Raw genomic sequence first — 26,641 nt, forward strand, 5'->3', positions numbered from 1 at the left:
TACCAAAGTTGTCGAAGTAACTTTGACAATTAAAGTAACAGGCAGCTGGAAATGCAGGATTGCTCTTCCATTTGACATAGAACATACAACAATGGAGCAGGCTCTTCAATGATGTTGATGAACTACATCCCTTCCTTCTGCACATGATCTGTATCCCTTCATTACCTACAGGTTCATGTGGCAATCTAAAAACCTTCTAAAACCAATTTCATATAATTTGTTAAATGTTATGCATCTTCCATCATTTACGATTACTTTTTGTATGCTGGTGACGCATATATAGCATGTAAGGTTGTCATTACTATCCTGAATGCTCCTTCACTTTCAGTAGCCTTCAGTCTAGAATTCCTAGAAGTCACTGTAAGTGTTATATTTAACCATCATTTGGCTTTATTTTGTTTTGTCAGTGAGAAACCTAACAGCAACACTTTAACCAACATCTTATACTGTCTGCTGGACCAAGTAACCATATAATTTTAAACAGCTCCTATGTTTTTTTATAGAATGAGAAACCATCTAATTTTGTTAAGCTCATAAATTAATATATTTTATATATGAGTAAAATATATGAATTTCTTTGACAGAGAAATAAGTTCACTCAAGAATCTTTTAGGATTTTCTAAATCTTTTATTCTCCTATTCTTCATGGTTTACAGGCTTCATAATTCATGGACTGCGGCAGTGATAGTCAATATACATTGGATTCTGGTTAATTGGTCCAGCGGTCAATCGGGACAGCTACTTATTTGAGATAACTCTTAAAGAACAAAAGCTACTCGAGAAAATAGCTGAGATTCCATTCATTTATTTGGAACTATGCTGCTTAATTGGGTCAAGAGACAGTTGCTGAACAGTTTCTAACTAGCATCAGTCATATGTATAGTTACATGTGGCCATTAGGCACTACACCGTGCTTAGAGTGAACCACAGTTTGTAAATAACATCAGTTGACTATGCTTGTGTATATTAAAGTTGAATATATTAAATTAAAAAGAAGTAATTTTGACACTTCTTCATGCAGGAAACTATGAAGACAGTCCATTTTCTGCACTTGGTGTCTATGCTAATGTTCATTTACAGTCAATCAAAAGAACACAGCAGCATATATTGGATGAATTCCTCCGTCCATAACTATAGTGGATTCTGGTTACTTGGGCCGTATCGGGATCATTACATTTTAGCCTAATTAACCGACTGCCCCAATTGGCCGAAGTTTCATGGAAATAGTTAAAAGGGTATAAAAAAGACAAAATATCTTTTAACTGAGTGATAAATTAGTATTTAAATGAAATTTAAAACAAATAAGAATGCTACCAATGCTACTACAGTACTATAAAACTGTGTATTAGTTCCTGATAGTTATCGACAGAGGGTTTCATCCAGTATGCTGCTGTGTATGGGATGTCTAGAGAACTGTAGCCCCTTTTGTGTCCATTCTGGGGCAGCTCACTTCTCATTGGCTCCCACCAGATACTCAATTCTCACATGTGCCTCCAAGTAACAGTTTGCATGCGGCAGCGGCCACACCCTGGTACAGGCTTTGACAGATGGGCTAAACTAGTTGAAGGTAGACAATGGACTTTGTATCTCAGTGAGATAGGGATATGACTGGCCCAGGATAGAAACATAGAAACAGAAAACCTACAGCACAATTCAGACCCTTCGGCCTACTAAGCTGTGCCAAACATGTCCCTACCTTAGAACTACCTAGGCTTTATGCATAACCCTTTATTTTTCTAAGCTCCATGTAGCCATCCAGAAGTCTCTTAAAAGACCCTATCGTTTCCGCCTCCACCGCTGTTGCCGTCAGCCCATTCCACACACTCACCACTCTCTGCGTAAAAAAACTTACCCCTAACATCTCCTCTGTACCTACTTCCAAGCACCTTAAACTATGCCCTCTTGTGCTAGCCATTTCAGCCCTGGGTAAAAGCCTCTGACTATCCACACGATCAATGCCTCTCATTATTTTGTACACCTCTATCAAGTCACCCCCTCATCCTCCGTTGCTCCAAGCAGAAAAGGCCGAATTCACTCAATCTATTCTCATAAGGCATGCTCCCCAATCCAAGCAACATCCTTGTATTTCTCCTCTGCACCCTTTCTATAGTTTCCACATCCTTCCTGTAGTGAGGCAACCAGAACTGAGCACAGTACTCCAAATGGGGTCTGACCAGAGTCCTATTACAGTAGCTGCAACATCACCTCTCGGCTCTTAAACTCAATCCCACAATTGATCAGGGATGTGAAGTCAGCTGTGGTAGACTGGACAGGCGAGATCCAACAGCCAAGAAGGTGGTTCTACAACACTTTGTGGAGAGCAAAGGGTATAGTAAGGAACAGAAGTCATGGTTTCCACTGCAACCAAGGAAGACCCCAGTTTGTGAAAACTACTCATACCACTGAACCTGGACTTCAGAGGTGGAGAGATTGGAACTGTTCCTGTGCAACAGTTTTTCCACTTTAAAAACCCTCCTGCTCACGGAGAGTTCAAATTCTTCCAAGATCCTAATTTGCGAAATCGTTTCATTTTCATTCCTGGCCATTTCTGACATCTCCAAGCTTGAATACTTGAAACTGCAGTGAGCAAAATAATTCTAAATTGTCTTACTGTTTGTTTTAATTAACTATCAATGACAAAAATCACTGCTTTCTGAGCAAACGCAAACAACTGACACTATATAAAAACTGGTTGCTCTAACTTGTGTGACCGCTTTAATGTCCAACGGCCACATAAGTTCACTCAACTGATGCTAGTTTGGAACTGTTCAGCATCAGTCTTCTGTCCCAATTAAGCAGCATAGTGTCCCAATAAATAAAGGGAATTCCACCTATTTTCTTAATTAGTTTTTGTTCTTTAAGAGTTGTCCCAAATAAGCAGTTGCCTTGAATAATCGATTGACCAGTTAACTGGAATCCACTGTATTAGGAATTGATACAGTTTTGTAGTACTGTAGTGATATTGGTAGTGTTCTAATTTGTTCTGTATTTCATTTAAATGTATTTTTTATTTAGTTGTCTTTTTAAGCTATTTCTGTGAAACTTCAGCTAATGAGAGCAGCTGCTGAATGGGACCAAAGTGTTCTGGTCCCAATGTGTCCCAGTTAACCAAAATCTACTGTATTTTTTTTAATCTCCAGACCATCATACTAATACCTTGTTTTCCCACAATCTCTTTCTGTGTATCTAGATGTGATATCTGTCTTTTACACCATTTAGTTTACTGCACATGACTATTTTAAAGCAGCAACCCAATTTTTTAATTCAATTTGCATGCAATTTCTGAGTAGCTCCATTAAGACACTCTTAAAACTGACCTATTAGAGTAAGCTGGATGTCACTTCTTTGACATATTTATTGTTTTTATCTGATTATGCTGCTATGAAGCACTATTATTGAAGGATCTGCTACAATGCAAGTACTTAAGTGTGAAAAGGGAACAAGCTTTCATGCACTAAGGACTTCAGAGATTGTAACTAAAGCATGTTGTTAAAGCAGACCTGAGCAACATTTATGTGCATCCGCAATATACCTGGCCTGAGTTAATTAAATTGAAGATGTTCCGGTCTTCAGCCTGTTAATGACTAAACTATCAAAAGATATTTTTAAGTCCTGTTTTCAAGTGCTAAACCTAGTCTTTTTTATGCTTGTTATTTTTTTCATGAAGCTTTAAGTCCAATTTATAAAGCTATTGCTTTTGAATGTTCTGGAAACTGCCAGCATGTTCCCAACTTCTTCTGAATTTGGATGCGGAGGTGGGTATGATTTTTAGTAGTGAATTAGATGACCAGTTCTTCCCTGGCTAGTTTGTCAGTGGTTGATAGATGTTACTATTTTCTGTGTAACATCTTCAGAGGATTTGATTTGAGCTGGTTGTGGAGATCATTATTCCTGGCTGTCATATCTATTACTGTTGACTGCTTTTATGTTAAATAAAATTCAACACTCTTGATCTTCCTAATCTTTTTCACTAAGTTATGGGGGGAAAAGCTGATCAACTAATTCATCACTGAAGTAAATTTGAAGAACAGTCCAGAAAGATATTTTGCAACAACAGTGATTTCCTATGGAAATATTTGTTTTTATCTGTCTGTAGCATGAAGGAAATTTACAAAACATTTACAAAAGCATTGAACTTGCTCAGATATATGACAATATTACATTGTAGTTAATTTGTTGTTATTTGAGCAAAGGTTTAAGAGAAGACATCCCTGAAGTGAGAGGATGTAAAATGCCACATTTTTGTTAATTGTTTATATCATTATGAATTGAATTGACTTTATTTCTTGCATCCTTTACATACATGAGGAGTAAAAATCTCTATGTTACGTCTCCATCAGAATATGCAATGTGCAAATTATAGTAATTTGTAATAAATAGTATGTACAATAAGATATACAACAGAACAGTCAATATAGCTTAGAAATAAGATTGTATCAGCATGAATTAAACAGTCTGATGGCCTGGTGGAAGAAGCTGTCCCGGAGCCTGTTGGTCCTGGCTTCAGTGCTGCGGTACCGTTTCCCAGATGGTAGCAGCTGGAACAGTTTGTGGTCGGGGTGACTCAGGTCCCCAATGATACTTCGGGCCTTTTTTACACACCTGTCACTGTAAATGTCCTGAATAATGGGAAGTTCACACTCTCTGCGGAGCCCTGTGATTGAGGGGAGTACAGTTCCCATTACCAGGCAGTGATGCAGCCAGTCAGGATGCTCTCAGTTGTGCCCCTGTAGAATGTTCTTAGGATTTGGGGACTCATGCCGAACTGAAGTGAAAGCGGCACTTTTGTGCTTTTCTCAACATATAGCCGGTATGTGGTCCTCGGTGATGCGTATACCGAGGAACTTAAAGCTGTTGACACTCTCAACCCCAGATCCATTGATGCCAAAAGGGTTGAGCCTGTCTCCGTTCCTCCTGTAGTCCACAAGCAGCTCCTTTGTTTTTGCAGCATTGAGGGAAAGGTTGTTTTCTTGACACCACTGTGTCAGGGTGATGACTTCTTCTCTTTAGGCTGCCTCGTTATTATTTGAAATAAGGCCAATCAATGTAATATCATCTGCAAATTTAATTAGCGGATTGGAGGTGAGAGGTGACATAGTCATGGGTATACAAAGAGTAAAGGAGGGGGCTCCTATGTTGAGAGTCAGAGGGGCAGGGGTGAGGGAGCCCAGTCTTACCACCTGCCGACATTCTTACAGGAAGTTCAGGATCCAGCTGCACAAGGCAGGGTGAAGGCCAAGGTTTCTGAGCTTTTTGTCAAGCCTGGAAGGAATTGTGTTGTATATTTCAGCAAAAATAATGCAACTTTAAGTGGGAAACACAATGGTCATTTACTTAGAGAGCAAATGAAGGTAAGAATTTAGAACTGACAACACCACAACATACCAGAAGTTGACATTAGAAACTTATTTTAAAAATTGATATTAACACATGTTTTACATTTGTTTGTTTGATCATTTCCAGTTACCCACTAGATAGGTTTGTTTACTTTGCATTAATTTATAGGTTGCAGATAGGTCCTGTTACTTGTAAGCTTTTGAATTACTTTATCAAACAAAACTAATTTTAATTTAGCTACAACATATTTGTCTGCTGTACCCGAAAAGTGGAAAATTTCTCTTTCTCTGGTATGTCCTGTTCAGCAGGACAGTCCAATCCAATCCTATCAATTAAAGACCAATTGAAGTCCAATCAGTGTACTCTCCTAATCATCAACAAAGTCATGTAAGAAGTTATCCCATCAGGTAGCACTTGCTGTCCAGTAATCTGGTTACTAATGCCCTGTTCAGATTTTGCCAGGATTACACAGCTCTAGAATTCTTCAGAGCCTTGGCTCTGAGAGGAATCAGTGAGCTGAATCCAAAGGCGATGTAAAATTTGCCTCAATGACAGTGAGGCAACAGTTGACCAAGTGTAATATAAAGAAGTCTTGGTAAAACTGAAGTCAATGGAAATTAGGAGTGCAGCACTTCAGTGGCTGAACTTAACCCTTACACACATGTACAATGTACTGTGTATGTTAATCAAAATGGCTTCTTTGTTTTGTTAAAAGTAGGAATGCTTCTTTGTTGCGAGAGAGTGCTGGAAGCTTGTTTGGGTTAAAGTTTACTGATAACTAGAATTGTATTCCTTTGTAAACCAATTGTGATTAATGTTCTTTCTTCTGAGTCTGTAAGCTATTGTTGGCGGGCTTTTGGGGAGATCAGTGCGAGGGGGTGAGAGAGAGAGGACATGATGCTGCAAACTGGGCGAGGAACGGACTCCAAGCGGGGGTCCGAGGCCAGGAGGTACCCCGAGGAGAGGAGACGAAGATAGATGTGCTTGGTTGACCACTTCAGGTGGTCCTGAGCTGCGAGTCAAGGAATTCGGAGGGGATCGAATGGTGGCCAGAAGACTTCAGTAATTGAGCTCCAACAGTTGTGCATGAAGTGGTTTAGACTTTGATAAGTTTGGCACCTTTTCTTTATTTTCTTTTCCTTCATATATACTGTATCGTTATTAATCACTTAGTTATAGTAATCTTTATAAATTGTAATCATTTAATCGCATATGGTGTCCTGTCTGTTTTTTTGGCGAGGCGGGGACATCACACAGCATCCACACAAGCTGATTACCCAGTTTGGCAGGGCCGAAGGCTGCTCCCCCTAGACGAGAACGAGCTGAGCGAGCCTGAGGCGACCCGGGGGGTGACACATATATTGGTTGTGGTTATTATAGATCTCAGCTACTTCATTGATAACCTTCCTTCTATCATAAGGCCATAAGTGAGAATGAATGCAGATGATTGCGGTGTTCAAATCTACTCATAACTCTCTGGAAATGAAGCTCTTCATTCTTATATGCAGCAAGACCTAGGCCACATTTCGGTCTAGATTAATAAGATGCAAGTCATATTTGTGTCACAAAAAGATAATCTCCAAGAGGAGATGCCTAACCATGTCCACCTGACATCGATTGCTGTGTCCCCAACCTTCAAATGGATCAGCCACATAAACGATGTTGTATATGTAAGAACTGGCTATAACCTAATTTCCCTATGATCTGACTTAAATCCTATTAACCCAAAGCTTGCAATCAGGAGTGTGATGGAATACTCTCTGCTTGCCTGGACAAGTGCATCTGAATAAGTGCCCAAGAAGCTCACATCCTGTTTGATTAGTACATTATCCACCACTCAGAATCTTCATTCTCTGCACCACCTGCACACAAAAAATGCATTGTTTGCCATTTTCAAAATGTTTCCGCTGGTTATCCTGACAACACTTCTCATACTTGTAAGTTCATCTCCAAGCTGAACTCCATCCTCCTTGGAAATCTATCAAAGTTGCTCACCACAACCTTTTTAAACAGTATTTGGGATCCCTATAAATGTTGGCCTTACCAGTGATGCTTTCATGCCAAAAAATGAATTTAAAAAACAAAAGATATTTCTATGATGGCAGTGAAGTGGGTTTGCCTTAAGCAAAAAGAATGCCAAGAAACACCGTAAGTCAATTTAACTAAAGTATGCAAAAAGCTTAAAGTTCATTAAAATACTCGATAAAAGGAAGATAGATGCAGTTAGCATTTTTTGTACTAAATGAATGCAATTCACATGATCCACATTTTTACGATATTTGGTAATTGTTGCTGATGATTTCCATCTTGGAATGTAACTAAATCTCTCACCTGGTGAACAGATGTGAACATTACTGACTTAACGTGAGTAGATTAACTGGCAGTTTTAGTTAAAGTGGTAAGAAATATGCAATATTATCATTTTCTAGAGAATTATACTTTTGTGGTATATTGTAACTGTTAAATCCACGTTTATTGTGGCTTGTGCAAATTGATTTTTCTTTCAGTAAGGTAGTGCAAGACAGATTAACATTCCAAATCACTGGAAGACTGTTAACTAACCTGTTTTGGATCTGACTCAGCAGGGAATACCTGACCGTTATGTGTTTTTCATCGGTATATAATTTTTCTAAAGTCATCTTTTAAAAATTGAGTTGATGCTGCTGGCAGAACTCAATACCTAGAAGTATGGCTGTATATCAAGTTGAATTAAATACTTCAGAGACTTTTGTTTCTCTGTTTTGTAAAATACACCATAAATTTCAAAATGTATAAAGTTGTTAGACCTAAGTTTGTTCCTCCTGGTATTTGTGGATTTTATTTTATCAGAAGTCATTAAGCTAAGTCTGCATGAATCCAGAATGTTTCAAACTGTCCTGCTAAATAAGTAAAATTTGCATAATTCAAGTCTTCAGTTTGGTAGAATTCTTTGGTTTAAATCTTTGATGGTCAAATCACTTTATTTGGGTGTGATGTTTGCTTCTTAAAAGAGTTTTTAGAAAAGTAGGATTTAGATGTTTAGCCTTTTTGATCGCCTTATTTAAGAAAGGACATACTGGCGCTAGAGACAGTTCAAAAGAGATTCACTAGGCTAATTTCTGGGATGTGAGCATTGCTGTATCACAAGCGGCTAGATATTCTTGGGAGTTCAGAAGAAAGGGGGATGACCTTTTTGAAATATCTAAGACCCTTCAGGGGAAAGATATAGTAAATGTCAAGATGTTTCTGCTAGTGAGAGAATCTTAAAAAGAAGAATGAAATTAAAATATTAGGGGGTGGTCATTTGAGGAATGTAGGAACTTCTCACAGAAGGCAGTGTATCTCTGGAGTTCTATAGTTGAAAGGGATGTGGAGGCTAGATGATTGGGAGGATTTAAAAAGGATGTGGATGCATTTTTGAATGACCGGGGAAATGAGAGCCATGGAGAAATGGCATGGAAGACAGGAGATGGGCCTGGGTCAGGATCAAGGGTCAAGTGGTTTACTTCTGTACCTACTTTCTTCTGTTTCTTGTCATTAATGGTACTGAGTATTTTTCCTTAACCTCCTTAAGGAAAGTGAAATTGGATAAGCAATGCTGGGAACTTATGATCTCTAGGCACTGCAACATATTTTGGTTGGTGGCACAGTGATTTCTTGAAGGTAGTACTTAGTAGATTCCAGAGTCCAAAATGAGTTGGCAAACCTGTTCCAGAAATACCATTTAAAACCATAAGCAACGGAGAAATATCACATACTTAAATATATTATAACTAATAAGCAATCTTCCAGTTAATCAAACTGGGTCAAATATGCTTCTTTTTCATGTATAATGTGATCATGTACTTTAGAGACCAGATATTACACAAACCACGATGACATCATTCAGTAAAGAAAGGCGTGCAGCAAGTCATGGTAGGTTGTTAGAATGAGCTGATGAGAGTGCCTTTAAATACAAAATGATGCAGTGGCTTTGAATGAAAGGCTTTTGTGAAGGAATTATTATGTATTGGATAAGAATGTATCAAATGTTCTTTGTTACAATATATAAAACAATGATAGAAATTCTGGTTAGCAACGTTTACCTATACAAGCCTAGTGTATGTGTACTATGTCCCAGCATATCTTCGCATCAAATAGTTTCATTGCTTGGAACACGAATCATAAGCAGGGCTATTGTATGCCAATGTATCTGAACATTCTTATTTGGATTTCTACTTTTCACCTTAATTTTAATTAGTCCTTTTGTAAAAGCTTCTACATATTGGAAAACTTTAGCAGTACCCTGATGGACTAAAATTTATAAAGAAAATATCAGGTAGGTTTGACTAAACAAAGTTGAATGTGTATATATATAATATTTTATAATTATTTTTTTAACTTAGTTGGCATAAAACTGAATTTTCAAAGCTTTAGCTAATGTTACAAGGAAAAGGAATGTTGTTGAATTGAAGAATCAATCTCTAGGTGGGGTTTTTCAACTTCATATTTGTCTGGACAAATGAACTTCGGGCTACAAGCTATTTATTCATATTTATTTGCAGCCCACTAAACTGAAGTACTCTTGGATTATTGTATGGGAAATCATCATTGTGACTCATTGCCTTCAAACCAGATGCCAGTTATTAAATAACTCCTGTCTTAATTGTAACAGCTTTTGAAGACGGACTTTTCAGATGTTGGATCAAACAACCTAAGTCAACAAAATAATAATTCAAGCAATATTTTGGCATCAGAATCAAAACCAGCTGTTCCCTTAGACCAGCCTCATCCTCAAGAAGTGACTGGCATCCCATCTGTCCTTGCAAGCACTCTGGAGCACATAGTCGGCCAGCTGGATGTTCTTACCCAGGTGGGTGACATGAATAGTAGTGCATTTCTGCCCGTGAAATGTGAAGGAAGATTTTTCTTATCTGGCACACCTAAGCAAAGATTGGAAAACAAGCCAGGTTTCTTTTTTACAGGTGTACATTTAAAATCTGTTGGATTTAGCTAGGCCTGTTTAATCTCGTGCATCTGGGCTCAAACTCAGAGAAAATGTTAAAGGTTGTTGAAGGCAATTGTTAAAGGTTTGCAATGCTACTTATTTTGTAAACAGATTTCTGGACAAAAGGTTGACTTGACCTTCGTATCATTGTTTAAATCCATTCATAAATCTTACTGAACAAGCAATTACAGAAAAAAACAGAGATAGCCAATACTGGCCTAAAACCACAAAACCTGTTTTTAATGAAACAAATGTAAATTTGACAGAATAGTCTAATATTTTAATAATTGCAAATTGCACTACTGTTTCCAATTCAATTTTTTTCCTCATTTATTATGTCTTTAAGGTAAAAGTTTTCTGCAATTTTTAATAAGTTGCTTTAAAAACATGAGAATAACACAAACCTAAGAGAAATTATGAGAAGACTGAAGATTCATTTTATTATCAAAGTATGTATGTAGAATACAACTCAAAGATTTGTCTTCTCCAGATAGCCATGAAATACAGAAAAACCATGGAAGTCGCTTAAAGAAAAGACATCAACCCACCCCCCCCCCCCACATGAAGAAAAAAATGCAACAAAAACTCACAACCAACACCCCCCCCCAATCCCTCACTTACACTAACACAAAAACTAACAGATCGCCCACCTGGAAAACGGCAGCTAGAACATCAACCCCCAAACCCACAACCCTTTCCCTCACAAAAAACTAACAGATCACCCACAAGGAAAAGAAACTGTGACAATAACATCAAACCCCCATCCCCCTCTCTCACACACAAAAAACTAACAGATCTTCAACACTGAAAGAGTAGTGGAAGCAGGATAATGCACAACGGTAAAGGATAGTAACAGTGAAAAGCGTAAGGAAAACAGGTACTAGGAAAATTTGCTATCAAAGTCATCATATGTCATATACAACCCTGCGATTCATTTTCTTGCAGGCACGTTCAATAAATCTATAGAATAATAAACATAAAAGGAATTTGTTAAGTCCAAGCTTCTCCCTTAGTTGAGTAAAACAAACATTCAGTAGTAATCCAAAAACAGCTCAGGAAATGAGTATAAGCAAATTTGTTGTGATTTGTACATGATGGTATCATTAATTTCACTAACATCGTAAGGTGCTTTTGTTCTGTAGAATACTACTTTTTTCATTTGGCCTTGGATAACACTGAGGCATTCATCTGTGTAGAATGGAACATTTACAAAGAGTGGTTGAACGTTGTAATTAAATACCATGTGGTGAAACACCCAATTCTCAGGATGATCCTACTATTGTTAATATTCCTATGCTTGTGGAGATGCTATAGGAACTACTGTACCTCACAGGCTTGAAGTGCATCAGGTAGGCCAAGTCACCATCCCGATAACTTAAGGCTAATATCAAAGTTAACCTGATAAGACAGCCCCCAGCAAATGGAGGTGGAAAAAACAATTTACATTATGATATTGTTTTAAATCTGGATTTTCTCTTGATATGTTACTCAGCTGGTTAGTAATGGTTTTAAGTATGGGATAGAGCACATATATGATACTCTGTGGGTAGAATAGTATGTCCTGACCATGATAATCTTAGGAAATCAATGTTTCAATTCTGTACTTTATATTTTATCTACTACTTCAATTAGTTATTTTGTTTCAAATAGTTAATACATTTATTACTTGATGTTGATTACTATAACATTTGATTAGTTTGTTTGATGATATAGCATTTAGTTCAGAGAATCAGAAACATCCTGCTTCAAGCAGAAATTTTGTTCCTCTCCCAAATCTTATGGGAAATTGAGATAGACAATATGATATACTTCCCAAATTTGTCACTATTCCAGGAATTTCATTAATACTGTAAAGATTCCACTTCCACTTTCCAAAAAAAAATGCTTTTAGAATAATCTAAGAATGTCTTCAAGGAAATATGCAAAAATTTGTTCTATGAATTCATTCTGCATTCATAGATTTGAAGTTTTATTATCAAAATATGTATGCAGAATACAACTTTGAGATTTCTCTTCTCCAGGTAGCCATAAAATACAGAAAACCATCGAAGTAGTTGAAAGAAAGACATCAATCCTCTTCCACATCCAAAAAGAAAAAGAAAGAAAAACTTGCGAACACCAAAATCCCCCATCCCCTCCCTTGCACAAAAACTAACAGAGCAACCAAACCCCAGCCTACCAGTTGGCAACAACAAAGAATGGGAAACAGCCTGAAAAAAATCATCAAATTGAAAGAGGCCAATATGAACTACAGCCCAGTACATAAATCTCAGAATTTATGCCCCTCCAAGGGCAACAACACGAAACAGTGCCCCTTCCAAGAGCAGCGACCCAAGCTGGTGGCCCAACTGTGCCCAGTGACCCGAACCATCTCTGAGAACTGCTCATCCTTTGCATTTGCCTAGATGTTTCAATCTTCCTTAACGCTTTAATAATTAAGAAATATAATCGATCATGGCCCCTCGTCTCATCTCTGAGCTTCCCCTTGTGGTAGCTCGTGCTCGCATTTCTCTCCTGGAGTTTTCTCATAATTTCAGACTACTTGTATCAAGTTTGGAGAAAAATTAACTTTTATTTAATATAATAGGATAATGGCGCTGACACTTTGCAATAGTTAACCTAAGCTTAAGGTGTTTTGTTGATGATTTTCATTTGTACTCAGTGTCTGAGGCTTCTCGCTTCAGTGGCCAACAATAATCAGTCAGCATTGATGAATTCCAGTTGCCCTGATACCACTTCTCTATGAATGCAGTATCCTTGTGAAATATTTCACCATGCTCTTCATTTACTGCACCAAGATTTGCAAGGAAAAAGTCTAAGTGGGAATGTAGAAGATGAATCTTCAGTGACATGTTGCACTTCATGGTTTTGTAGGCTTGAAGCATGTTATCAACCAGCTGCTCTGTAGTTGCCGAGTTCCTTGAATGCCTTCCATGTGATTTTCTCCAGTCCCACTAGAAGTTCTTTGAGTTGTCTGTCATTGAAGACTTGTTTGATTTGTGGACCAATAAAAATGCTTTGCCTTAATCTTGGCATCAGTTATTCTAGGAAACATCTGTCTCAATTATCGAAGTCTTTCACCTTCCTTGTTCATTGGAGGCAATAATATTTTTGTTGGGTCTATAAGTGGCTTATATAGCACACTTTTCTGCCCTAGAACCAACTGCTTGTGGAGTGGCCAATCAGAATCAGGTTTATTATCACCGGCATGTGACGTGAAATTTGTTAACTTAGCATCAGCAGTTCAATGCAATACATAATCTAGCAGAGGGAAAAAAAAATTCCCTCTGAATAGATTTAAGAAAAAAATGTGTAAAAACAGAAATGCTGTATATTTTTTTAAAAGTGAGGTAGTGTCCAAAGATTCAATGACCATTTAAGAATCGGATGGCAGAGGGGAAGAAGCTGTTCCTGAATCGCTGAGTGTGTGCCTTCAAGCTTCTGTATCTCCGACCTGATGGTAACAGTGAGAAAAAGGGGTTTTCAGCATGGCTGTACCATTCACAAATGAAACAACAGTACTTGCTGTATCCAAGCTGCATTCCTAGCATCAGCGCTACTACTTTCAGATCACCACAGATGCTCCAGTTATAATTGCTGTACTGTATGCGTTTCCAAATTTTGGTGATTTTCTTTCACATGTACTGCATAACTGAAGGGTGGACATTGCCCTTTCCACTGCTGACCCCTTCGGTGAGGACTGGTGTACATTCTCCCAATTTCCCCTTCCTGAAATCCATGATCAATCAATTCCTTGGTCCTACTAACATCGAGTGCAAAGTTGTTGATCATACACCACTCAAACAGCCAGTAAATCTCATTCCTGGACACCGCCTTGTCACCATGTGAGATTCTGCCAACAACAGTTGGTTCATCAGTGACTTTATAGATGGTGTTTGAGTTGTGCCTAGCCATGCGGTCATGAATGTAGAGAGGATAGAGCCGTGGGCTAAGCATGCATCCTTGAGATGTTCCTGTGCTTTAAGGGAGACTAGCCAGCCTCAGACCATTTGTCAGACAGATCCTCTCAAAGGGATTTCATGCACTTCATCATGAGTAACCTGAGCTGTCTGAACACCATGATTAAAAGGACAAAAATTATAGGTGGGTTCTAGGTTTGTGTCAGTTAGTGCTGCACATGCCTAGACACCCAGGTCCATAAGTCTGTCAAATGCTCGGTTAAATAAAAGGAAAACAAACTTTGCAGAATGCACAGCAGGGATCATATTTTCCTTTTTGATGATCTTTTTGTTCATAGAAATTGTTTGGTTTTTGGACAGCTGTCAAATTTAATGAAACTTAATGCACTATATTATAATCTTTTAAATATTCCAGTGAAGATTTTTAAACAGCACAATGTTGTTGCTATTAAAAGGTTACTTTTGTGATAGTTACATCTCATGATTGAAATAAAATACTTGAAACCAGGCAAAATCTTATAAATATGCGGAAAAAACTCTGTAAAATCTAGAGGAATCCATTCATTTCCACATGTTTCTAATATTTAGTTTGAAAGTCACCATTTTGTCTACCTGAGAGGGATGACAAATGACTTATATTGCTGGAGGAAATGGGTTTGTAAACCACTGTGTTTCTGTTGTGGCATGTAAATAGTGCATTTAACAAAAAGGCTTACAGGCGTACTGGACAATTTTTTGACATTCGATACTTTAGTCTATTTGTTTGGACTGTTACCCTCTGACCCTCGAGTCTGATTCTCCAATGATGTTGCCTCAGTTTCAAACGTACTTAAAGTAGCTCCATTTATTAACCTTAGTCTATTATGATTGCCAGTAAAACCATAAGGCAAAGGGCATAGCTGTATGGAGTAGATAGATGGATAACGCTTTTTAAATCCTGACATTTTTAAAAAATGATTGGTCTAAAATTGGGAAAATGTTTTCCTACATAAGTCAGTTTAATTCTTTGCTTATTAATATAATGAGAGCAGATCACTTTGATCTGAAAATCTCTCTTTTTAAATTTGTTTTAATAGTTATTTTCTAAGTAAGGTTTAATATTCTGTCAACATCTGTAATTTATATAAAAATACATTAATCCTTTATCTGGTACACATTTCAGTTCAGTTCAAATTGTATTAATGATGGCATATTTTAGACCTGATCATGTGGAAACTATTGTTTAAGTTGTGGATCAAACATTAAACTCTTGAGAAGAAAAGTTATACTTGAAAAGCTATAATTATCTTCAGATGACTGTGTGCCAATTGATAAGGAATGTCTATACAAGGCAATATGCAAAACTGTAATGCTGGTCTCCAAAGTTAGGTAAAGTCAATCAATCCTTTGATTTGCCTTTAAAAAAGAAACAGATTGCATTCATGTAGCATTCTATCCTTTCACAAGATAATTGCAAAGCACTTTGTAGTCAGTGACTTGGTTGTGATGTTAGCTCAGCTGTTGTTTGAGAAACACAGTAGCCGATGTGTGTGCACTCTGCCAAAAAAATGAAGTAAATAGAAAGATGGTTGCTGAGCGAACGCCTACTCTTGTTCAAGCTTGGCCATAGGACTTTTGCTTCAGTTTGTCCTATTAATAAAGTGGCATGCCAGTAATGTAGAATGGTTTCTGTGAAACACAGCATGACTCAACCGCCAGTAAGTTTTCAGAGTAATCTTGAACCTAGAAATGAACATACTTTAGTAATAATCCAAATAAATCAAGACAATAGACAGTAGGTGCAGGAGTAGGCCATTCGGCCCTTCTAGCCAGCACCACCATTCACTGTGATCATGGCTGATAATACACTATCAGTACCCCATTCCTGCCCTCTCCCCATATCCCTTGACCCCACTATCTATAACAGCTCTATCTAACTCTCTCTTGAATGCATCCAGAGACTTGGCCTCCACTGCCTTCTGGGGCAGAGCATTCCACATATCCACCACTCTCTGGGTGAAAAAGTTTTTCCGCATCTCTGTTCTAAATGTCCTACCCCTTATTCTTAAACTGTGGCCTCTAGTTCTGGACTCACCCATCAGCGGGAACATGCTTCCTGCCTCCAGTGTGTCCAATCCCTTAATAATCTTATATGTTTCAATCAGATCCCCTCTCATCCTTCTAAATTCCAGTGTATACAAGCCCAGTCGCTCCAATCTTTCAACATATGACAGTCCCGCCATTCCGGGAATTAACCTTGTGAACCTATGCTGCACTCCCTCAATAGCAAGAATGTCCTTTCTCAAATTTGGAGACCAAAACTGCACACAATACTCCAGGTGTGGTCTCACCAGGGCCCTGTACAGCTGCAGAAGGACCTCTTTACTCCTATACTCAATTCCTCTTGTTATAAAAGCCAGCATGCCATTAGCTTTCTTCACTGCCTGCTGTACCTGCATGCTTACTTTCATTGACTGATGTACAAGAACACCGAGATCTCATTGTACTTCCCCTTTTCCTAACTTGCCTCCATTTAGATAGTAATCTGCCTTCCTGTTCTTGCCACCAAAGTGGATAACCTCACATTTATCCACATTAAACTGCATCTTCCATACATTTGCCCACTCACCCAACCTGTCCAAGTCACCCTGCATTCTCATAACATCCTCCTGACATTTCACACTGCCACCCAGCTTTGTGTCATTGGCAAATTTGCTAATGTTACTTTTAATCCCTTCATCTAAATCATTAATGTATATTGTAAACAGCTGCGGTCCCAGCACCGAACCTTGCGGTACCCCACTGGTCACAGCCTGCCATTCCCAAAGGGACCCATTAATCGCTACTCTTTGTTTCCTGTCAGCCAGCCAATTTTCAATCCATGTCAGTACTTTGCCCCCAATACCATGTGCCCTAATTTTGCCCACTAATCTCCTATATGGGACTTTATCAAAAGCTTTCTGGAAGTCCAGGTGCACTACATCCACCAGCTCTCCCTTGTCCATTTTCATAGTTACATCCTCAAAAAACTCCAGAAGATTAGTCAAGCATGATTTTCCCTTCATAAATCCATGCTGACTCGGACTGATCCTTCTACTGCTGTCCAAATGTGTCGTAATTTCCTCTTTTATAATTGACTCCCACATCTTTCCCACCACTGACGTCAGGCTAACTGATCTATAATTCCCTGTTTTCTCTCTCCCTCCTTTCTTGAAAAGTGGGACAACATTAGCCACCCTCCAATCAGCAGGAACTGTTCCTGAATCTGTGGAACATTGGAAAATGATTACTAATGCATCCACAATTTCTAGAGCCACCTCTTTAAGTACCCTGGGATGCAGGCCATCAGGTCCCGGGGACTTATCAGCCTTCAGACTCAACAGTCTATCCAACACCGTTTCTTGCCTAATATAAATTTCCTTCAGTTCATCCTTTACCCTAGTTTTGGCCACTATTACATCTGGGAGATTGTTTGTGATATATGGTAAAGATATGGTAAAGCATGTTGCTCATAAAACAAAGCTGGAAAGCAGAGTGGACTTGTAAGAAGGATTCAGAGTAGCTTAGAGGATATTTAGACAGTTTGAATGAATGTGCAAAAACATGATGTATGAGATGTAATGGGGAAAATGTGAAGTTATCCACTTTGGTACTCTAAGAAGTGCAGAGTATTTTCGAAATGTTAAGGGATGGAAATAAGATAGTATTCATGGGGATCTCAATGCTCTTATGCATAAATCAGTGAAGAATAATATGTAGGTATGGCTAATGGTACGTTGACTTTAACTGCAAGAGAATTTGAGTGTAAGAGTAGATATCTTACTCCATTTGTCTAGATTCCCAATGAAACTTTACCTGTTATATTGTGTAAAGGACTGGCCTTCGACCAAAAGAAAAGAGAAAATGCTGAAAATAATCAACACAACAGGCTGCATTTGTGCGAAGAGAATTAGAGTCAACATTACAGATTGGAGACCCTTCTTCAAAACTCACTTCTCACTTACAGTGACTATAAGAAATATTCACCTCAACTCCCACTCCCCATGGAAGTTTTCATAGAAACATAGAAAACATACAGCACAATACAGGCCCTTCAGCCCACAAAGTTGTGCTGAACATGTCCCTATCTTAGAAATTACTAGGCTTACCCATAGCCATCTATTTTTCTAAGCTCCATGTCCCTATCCAAAAGTCTCTTAAAAGACCCCTATCGTATCCACCTCCACCACCATTGTTGACTGCCCATTTCATGCACTCACCACTCTCCGTGTAAAAAAAACTTAAACTCAGACATCTCCTCTGTACCTACTTCCCAGCACCTTAAACCTGTGTCCTCTTGTGGCAACCATTTCAGCCCTGGGAAAAAGCCTCTGACTGTCCACATGATCAATGCCTCTCATTATCTGGTACACCTCTATCAGGTCACCTCTCATCCTCTGTCAGTCCAAGGAGAAAAGGCTGAGTTCACTCAACCTATTCTCTTAAGGCATGCTCCCCAATCCAGGCAACATCCTTGTAAATCTCCTCTGCACCCTTTCTATGGTTTCCACATCCTTCCTGTAGTGTGGCGACCAGAACTGAGCACAGTACTCCAAGTGGGATCTGACCAGAGTCCTGTATACCTGCAACATTACCTCTCGGCTCTTAAACTCAATCCCACGATTGATGAAGGCCAATGCACTGTATGCCTTCTTAACCACAGAGTCAACCTGTGTAGCTGCTTTGACCCCAAGATCCCTCTGATCCTCCACACTGCCAATAGTATTACCATTAAAACTATATTCTGCCATTATATTTGACCTACCAAAATGAACCACCTCACACTTATCTGGGTTGAATTCCATCTGTCACTTCTCAGCCCAGTTTTGCATCCTATCAATGTCCCACTGTAACCTCTGATAGCCCTCCACACTATCCACAACACCTCCAACCTTTGTGTCATCAGCAAACTTACTAACTCATCCCTCCACTTCCTCATCCAGGTCATTTACAAAAATCACGAAGAGTAAGGGTTCCAAAACAGATCCCTGAGGCACACCACTGGTCACCGACCTCCATGCAGAATATGACCCGTCTACAACCACTCTTTGCCTTCTGTGGGCAAGCCAGTTATGGATCCACAAAGCAATGTCCCCTTGGATCCCATGCCTCCTTACTTTCTCAATAAGCCTTGCATGGGGTACCTTATCAAATGCCTTGCTGAAATCCATATACACTACATCTACTGCTCTTCCTTCATCAATGTGTTTAGTCACATCCTCAAAAAATTCAAATCAGGCTCGTAAGGCACAACCTGCCCTTGACAAAGCCATGCTGACTATTCCTAATCATATTATACCTCTCCAAATGTTCATTAATCCTGTCTCTCAGGATCTTCTCCATCAACTTACCAACCACTGAGGTAAGACTCACAGGTCTATAATTTCCTGGGCTATCTCTACTCCCTTTCTTGAAAAAAGGAACAACATTTGCAACCCACACAAAATGCTAGTGGAACACAGCAGGCCAGGCAGCATCTATTCAACCCTTCAATCCTCCGGAACCTCTCCTATCCCCGTTGATGACGCAAAGGTCATCGCCAGAGGCTCAGCAATCTCCTCCCTTGCCTCCCACAGTAGTCTGGGATACATCCCATCCAGTCCCAGTGACTTATCCAGCTTGATGCTTTCCAAAAGTTCCAGCACATCGTCTTTCTTAATATCTTACATGCTCAAGCTTTTCAGTCCATTGTAAGTCATCCCTACAATCACCAAGATCCTTTTCCATAGTGAATACTGAAGTAAAGTATTCATTAAGTATCTCTGCTATTTCCTCCAATTCCATACACACTTTCCCACTGTCATATTTGATAGGTCCTATTCTTTTACATCTTATCCTCTTGCTCTTCACATTACTTGTAGAATGCCTTGGGGTTTTCCTTAATCCTGCTCACCAAGCCCTTCTCATGGCCCCTTCTGGCTCTCCTAATTTCCTTCTTAAGCTCCTTTCTGTTAGCCTTATAATCTTCTAGATCTCTAACATTACCTTGCTCTCTGAACCTTTTGTATGCTTTTCTTCTTGACTATATTTATTACAGCCTTTGTACCCCACAGTTCCTGTACCCTAGCATAGTTTTATTATCATGTTTCATTGTTTTAAAACATTGAATCACAGTGGATTTAATTCAGCTTTTTTTAACATCGATCAACAGAAAAGGACTCATTCGTGTCAAAGTGAAAACAGATCTACACATTTGTGTCAAAGTGAAAATAGATCTGTACAAAGTAATCTAAATTAATTACAAATATACAATACAAAATAATTGCTTGCATAAGTATTCACCCCCTTTAAGTAAGTATTTCGTAGATACACCTTTGGCAGCAAAGGTGCCTTGAGTCTGTGTGGATAGGTCTCTATCAGCTTACAGCCTTGAGTCTGTGTGGATAGGTCTCTATCAGCTTTGCACATCTGGATACTTAAATGTTTCCTTATTCTTCTTTACAAAACTGCTCAAGCCCTGTCGGATTGCATGGGGATTGTGAATGAACAGCCCTTTTCAAGTGCAGTCACAAATTCTCAGTTGGATTGACTTGGCCTCTCCAGGACATTAACATTGTTGTTTTTAAGCTATTCCTGTGTAGCTTTGTCTTTATACTTGGGGTCATTGTCTTGCTGAGAAACAAATGTCTCCCAAGTCGCAGTTCTCTTGCAAACTCCATTAGGTTTTCCTCCAGGATTTCCCTATATTTTGCTGCATTCATTTTACCCACTGCCTTCACAAGGCAGTTACGTACCCCGTAACTGGGTGTCTTACCAGCAAAGATAGAAGTATCCGTTGGAGTCTGGTACTATTTTCAAAACAGTGTTTATTAGTAAAATATACAAATCAATATCAACAATGCAAATATACAGATAATACACGTTAGCAATACTAAACCTAAAAGTGTGGGTATAATAATAATAATAAACAAGCTCTATCGTTGTCTAGGGGATAATGAATTATCATGGGAAAGTATAAAGTTCAGTTCAGTTCATGTAGGCTGAGGTAGTTGTTGGTTCTTTTGTTGTAACCGTTGGAGGGAGAGAGAGGGAGAGAGGGCGAGCAAACAGTGACAGCTACAGTCAGTCAAACCTTCCTTTACATTCTTGATCCGTCGATGTGTTGTTGTAGCCATTCAGGTATGACCCCTCTCGCCTTTAGCTAGACCGTTCTTCTATGGTGGACTCGTCACGAAGGCAAGGGTGGACACACACACAAGCCCCCACCGGCCTCGCCATAAACACTGTGAGTTAAAATTGACCGATCCTTCGTTCGGTCTCTGATGCCCCACACCTTCTCGTGGGTTCCAACACTTAAGCAGTGCTCACTAGTGTGTCTCCTGGTGTGTCTGAGGGGTGTCTCCCCAGACCTCACTTTTATCCCTACTCAGGTGTCAATCAGTTTTGAATGGCTTAGTCCATCAAACCAGCCCACTCCGGCTGTCCACTGAGGAATTTTAATGAACAGAATGATACCAAGTAAACAACCCTCTCCGGAGCCATAAGTCTTACAGGAGTCATAATATGGCGGAACAACAAGTCTCTCATTAGCAGCATGGCAACAGTAACGGTTTGTAATTCTCCCAGAGGAGGCAGAGCTTGCTGCAGTGAAGCATCCCCACAGCACAAGGCAGCCACCGTTATGCTTCACGGTAGGGATAGTGTGTTTTTTGATAATGTGTAGTGGTTGGCTTACACCAAACATAGCGTTTAGTCTGATGGCCAAAAGCTCAATTTTTATTTCATCAGACCATAGAACCTTCTTCCAGCTGACTTCAAAGTTTCCCACATGCCTTCTGGTGAACTTTAGCTGGAGATTTCATGTGGGTTTTTTCAGCAGTGGCTTTCTCTTTGCCCTTCTCCCATAAAGCTGTGACTGGTGAAGCACCTGAGCAACAGTTTTTGTATGCGCAGCTGCTCCCATCTCAGCCGCTGAAGCTTGTAACTCCTCCACAGTCCTCATAGGTGTCTTTGTGGCCTCCCTCACTGGTCCCCTTCTTGCATGGTCACTCAGTTTTTGAGGATGGACTGCTCTGGGCAGATTTACAGCTGTGCCACACTCTTTCCATTTCTTGATGATTAGCATAACTGTACTCCAAGGGATATTCAGTGACTTGGAAATTTTCTTGTATCCATCTCCTAACTTGTGCTTTTCAATAACCTTTATGCAGAGTTGCTTGGAGTGTTCGTTTGTCTTTGTGGTGTAGTTTTTGCCAGGATACTGACTCACCAGGAGTTGGACCTTCCAGATACAGGTGTATTTTACAATCTATTGAAACACCTTGATTGCACACAGGTCTCCAAAAATAGATCTCCATTTAATTAATTATGTGACTTCTAAAACCAATTGGCTGCACCAGTGCTGATTTGGGGAGCCATATTAAAAGGAGGTGAATACTTATGCAAACAGTTATTTTGTGTTTTATATTTGCAATTCATTTAGATCACTTCATAGAGATCTGTTTTCACTTTGACACGAAAGAGTTCCTTTCTGTTGATCAGTGTCAAAAAAGCCAAACTAAATCCACTAAATCAATGTTGTAAAACAATAAAGGGGGGGGGGGAATACTTTTATAGGCACTGTATCTAAATAAGTTGTGTTGAGGGAGGGCAGTGAAGATTCATCAGAATGAATCTTAACTGCACTCCTAGCTTATGGTCCTGCCTCTCTCCCCACCACTTTATTCTAGCTTCTTCCCCATCCCTTCCAGTCCCATTGAAAAATCTGAACCTGAAATATCGACTCTTTATTCCTTTTTGTAGATGCTGCCAGATCAGCTAAGTTCCTCCAGCATTTTGTGTGTGTTTATCAGATTGACTCCTGGGATGGTTATTTTGTCAAATAGTGTGACGTTAAGCAGAATGAGCTTACATTATTGAGTTTAGAAGAATGAGAGATAATGTTGAAACAGGAAGCTCCTGGTCTGGGTTTTCTGAAATCCAGGATCACAATTTCAGAGTAAGGGTTGCACTTCAAGACAGATGGGAAGATCCAGAGGTAGTGAGTTTTTAGAATTCCTTCTTGTTAGATACGTTTACCAAAGTAAAAATGACTGGAGTTACTTAGCACTTCAGTGCAAGGGTGTTTATTTGGTGCATCAAGAATCAAACTTACTAAAATTAATGAAAATAGGGAAAACTGCCAATATTTACAAAAAGATATCTACCAGAAAACATGCTAGCTCCGCATATATTCTTGTCCATTGTGAACTTCTGGCAGCCCATATCTCTCTCTCTCACTAAGGCCAATGAGCTCCTTTTTATTCAGCACTAAGACATACTATCATTAATTACCCACAAAGTTAACAAACCTACACATGAATTAGATTGTAATGCACCCCACAATATAGTTACAGTCATATTACAAAATAAGTAGAACTATCTCCCTTAAATACAGTATAAAAACAATATATACCCCCTTACACATCTCCATTACTGAAGAAATAGAATGTTCCACTGTGTATGGTTGGAACAGCACCAGAAAGCCAACCCAAGTACATCAGCTTGGTTTAGGACCCATTATGAGAATATACTGAGGAAGACAATTAAAGACACTCAGCGCAACAACAGCAAAATGACAAGGCAGTGTGTGTGTAAGCAGTGTGTTTACCGAATGCTCTCCATCATACCTATCCAAGAAAACTATGTAAGCTCAATTGCTGAATATGTTCAAAAGAGAGTTTGACAGGTCTTCAGACATGGAGAGAATTAAGAGATGTAGTATTATTGAATAGCAGAACAGGCTTGTGGAGCCTTATTTGTTATTCCTGTTCCTATTTGCTATATTATTTTAATTAGTCACTTTGGCTCTATCTCCCTAATAACGTTATCTCTCAAAGTGGCACTAGCTTGGAGCTACCTTCAGAAATCACCTTCTTTAATGAGTTTTAATGTTCAGAAGATCGCTTCTTACTTTGTTTATTTTATTGACATGCCACTGAAAACAGAACTTTTAGCTGCAGGAACACAATGAACAATCTGTTTGGTTTATTTTCCTCATAAAATTTATTGCAAAATGATGCAAAGTTAGATGTGATTTTCTGCCTAGAAAATGAATCTGTAATGGATTTAAAATTAAGAGTCACACAGTGTAACAGTGAGGTATTCTGACAGCTAGAGTTGGAGGTGCATCTTTCAGGGCCCATCTGCTTCCAGTCTTTTCAATGAAGAACAAAACTTTTTGGAGTAAGTTTTATTTGAGCTGTAGATTTTGTTAATACATATTTTCTCATTACAACCTCAAAGGGTTTTGGGACATGCATGGCTACATGTACATACTATGCTATTATGAACAGTTTCAAACAATGCATATTTTCCTTGACAGCATGAAGTGTTGGAGCACTGGTCTGGAATGAGATACATATTTACAAACACAAACAAATGTGTTCCTTTACTCAACTTTACCTGATAAGTTCCCATGAGTTCCCTGACAATTTAGTAGTCCAAGGCTCCGGATACTGCTTTTCCATTTACACAAATCTGTCCAAACTGTGAAGATATTCGGTGAATAAACTTTTCTTCTGTATTTATTGTGATTTCAATCTGTTAGTCCTTGGAATATTTCAATTATATCAATATTTGGGGGCTGCAACAAGGTGATAAAATTCTATCTCTATTTAAGTCACTTATCTGCTCTTTAGACTAACTTTTTCCCTCCCAGCCAATAGCAATTTAGTCTTTACATGCTGCTGTCCTGTTACTTAAACTTGTTGTTTTGTAAGCAATAGCACTTGGGCATGGACAACTTGTTACTGTCAACCGCTATCATTTCAGCTTCCTTGTACAAATTCCCAGTAGGAATATCTTTTAATATTACTAAGGAGGACATGTAATCAATCTTTTGCCTCTTTATTTGCATTGTGCAAAGTCATTTATCAGCGATGCACAACATGGACTTCCAAAGTATTATGCATAGGAAGCATGAATTAATTGTCTTGTAGAAAACATTAACAGCTAATCTCGAAGAAAATTATTTTCAAGTAATCTTGAAGAAAGTTCCCATAAAGATATCGCAAACTTTGTAACATTGATTTAAGTTATAGTCAGGCTTCATATGTAAGTGTTGCCTTATGCTAAGCCATATGAATATCATCACTCTGATTTAGCAGCAGTCACTTTGCAGAATTCTTAAGGACAGAAAATTTTATCTAAACTTAACTTAAAACATTTTCCACAAAGCAGAACAAACATTGTTTATGCACATGAGATTAAGATGAGAATTGAAATATGGTAAACTTTTATTTTATATGAAGGATCTTTCTTTGATAAGGACAGAGAGGTAATTAAACTGTAATTATGGCCCATTGTTAAATATTTGCATCTTAATAAAACATTATTATTTTCTGTTTTTTTAAGAATCATAATAATTTGATGTTTAGATTTCAAAGTAGGAATGCGAAGGAATCATCTGCAGTATTTCTTCACTTTAATTGTGTACATGCATGCTCTAATTTTCCTCCAGAATTATTATGACAAATAGTTCCATTATTATCTTCATCAAAAATTCTGTACCTTGTCACTTTTTCACTGCCATGCCTCTGTCTCAAACCTGTTGAGCCCTAGCTCAAATTTAGTATCCAGCAAGTATCATTGTTCTATGTTATGAGTCAATCCAGTGATGATAAAGTGGTTAATCTTTGACAGTAAATATTCACAGAAATCGACACAATGTGTTGGAGGAGCTCAACAGGTCAGGCAGCATCTATGGATGGGAATAAATAGTCCTGAAGGATCAAGATGGTGCTGGCGATTTTCAGTAACCAGTGGGCTGCAGAAAATTGTTCCAGATTTCCACTTAAGTATACTTCTCTTGAATTACTTTCGTTGCAATCTGCGGCATGTAAATGTTCTCTTGACAATGGACTTTGAAATTACATCAATGATCTTCAAATTTCACGATCAACTAAAGAACACAGTGCCTTTAAGGATAATCGCCATGGTTGGAAGCTCGGAGGGAGAGCCAGGAACTAAGTCATGCTGAAATGCAGAGGAATGAGGCCTCTTCTACCCAGCATCTTGCTAGCGAATGTGCAGTTACTAGAAAATAAAACTGATAACCTGAGGGCAAGGCCCCTGTATCAAAGGTAGATGAGTCAGATCTGAATTGTTTGTTGGATTGAGACTTGGCTATCAGAAGACATGCTGGACACAGCAATTGGGTTTGAAGGATTTACGATTTTCAGGCTAGATCAAACCGCAAACTCTGGAAAGGAAAAGGATGGCGGTGTGTGCTTTTTGGTCATTTCTTTTTGGTGTACTGATGTGGCGGTTATGTCAAACTCGTGTTATCCAGACTTGGAACATCTATCAGTCAAATGCCGACTATTCTGTTTGTCTCGGCAGTTCTCTGTCATCCTGACCGCAGTTTATATACCTCCAGCAGCCGACTGTAAAAAGCACTTAATAGCACTACACAATGTCA

At 38.8% G+C, this 26,641-nt stretch overlaps 1 protein-coding gene across 2 annotated transcripts in view; it reads left to right on the top strand.

Annotated features, from left to right (window-relative positions):
- The window catches only part of LOC140741743 (uncharacterized), a 141,304-nt gene that overhangs the window by 108,053 nt on the left and 6,610 nt on the right, over positions 1–26,641 (top strand). The window contains exon 10 of one of the 2 annotated variants that reach the window (XM_073072090.1): positions 9,971–10,168. The exons of the other annotated variant lie outside the window; for it this stretch is intronic. Coding sequence (XP_072928191.1) covers positions 9,971–10,168 — 198 coding nt within the window. The remainder of the gene's footprint in view (positions 1–9,970; positions 10,169–26,641) is intronic. 2 annotated transcript variants of the gene reach the window in all.

The sequence above is a fragment of the Hemitrygon akajei genome, chromosome 19 (genome assembly GCF_048418815.1).
Source record: "Hemitrygon akajei chromosome 19, sHemAka1.3, whole genome shotgun sequence".
In the NCBI taxonomy this organism is placed as follows: domain Eukaryota; kingdom Metazoa; phylum Chordata; class Chondrichthyes; order Myliobatiformes; family Dasyatidae; genus Hemitrygon; species Hemitrygon akajei.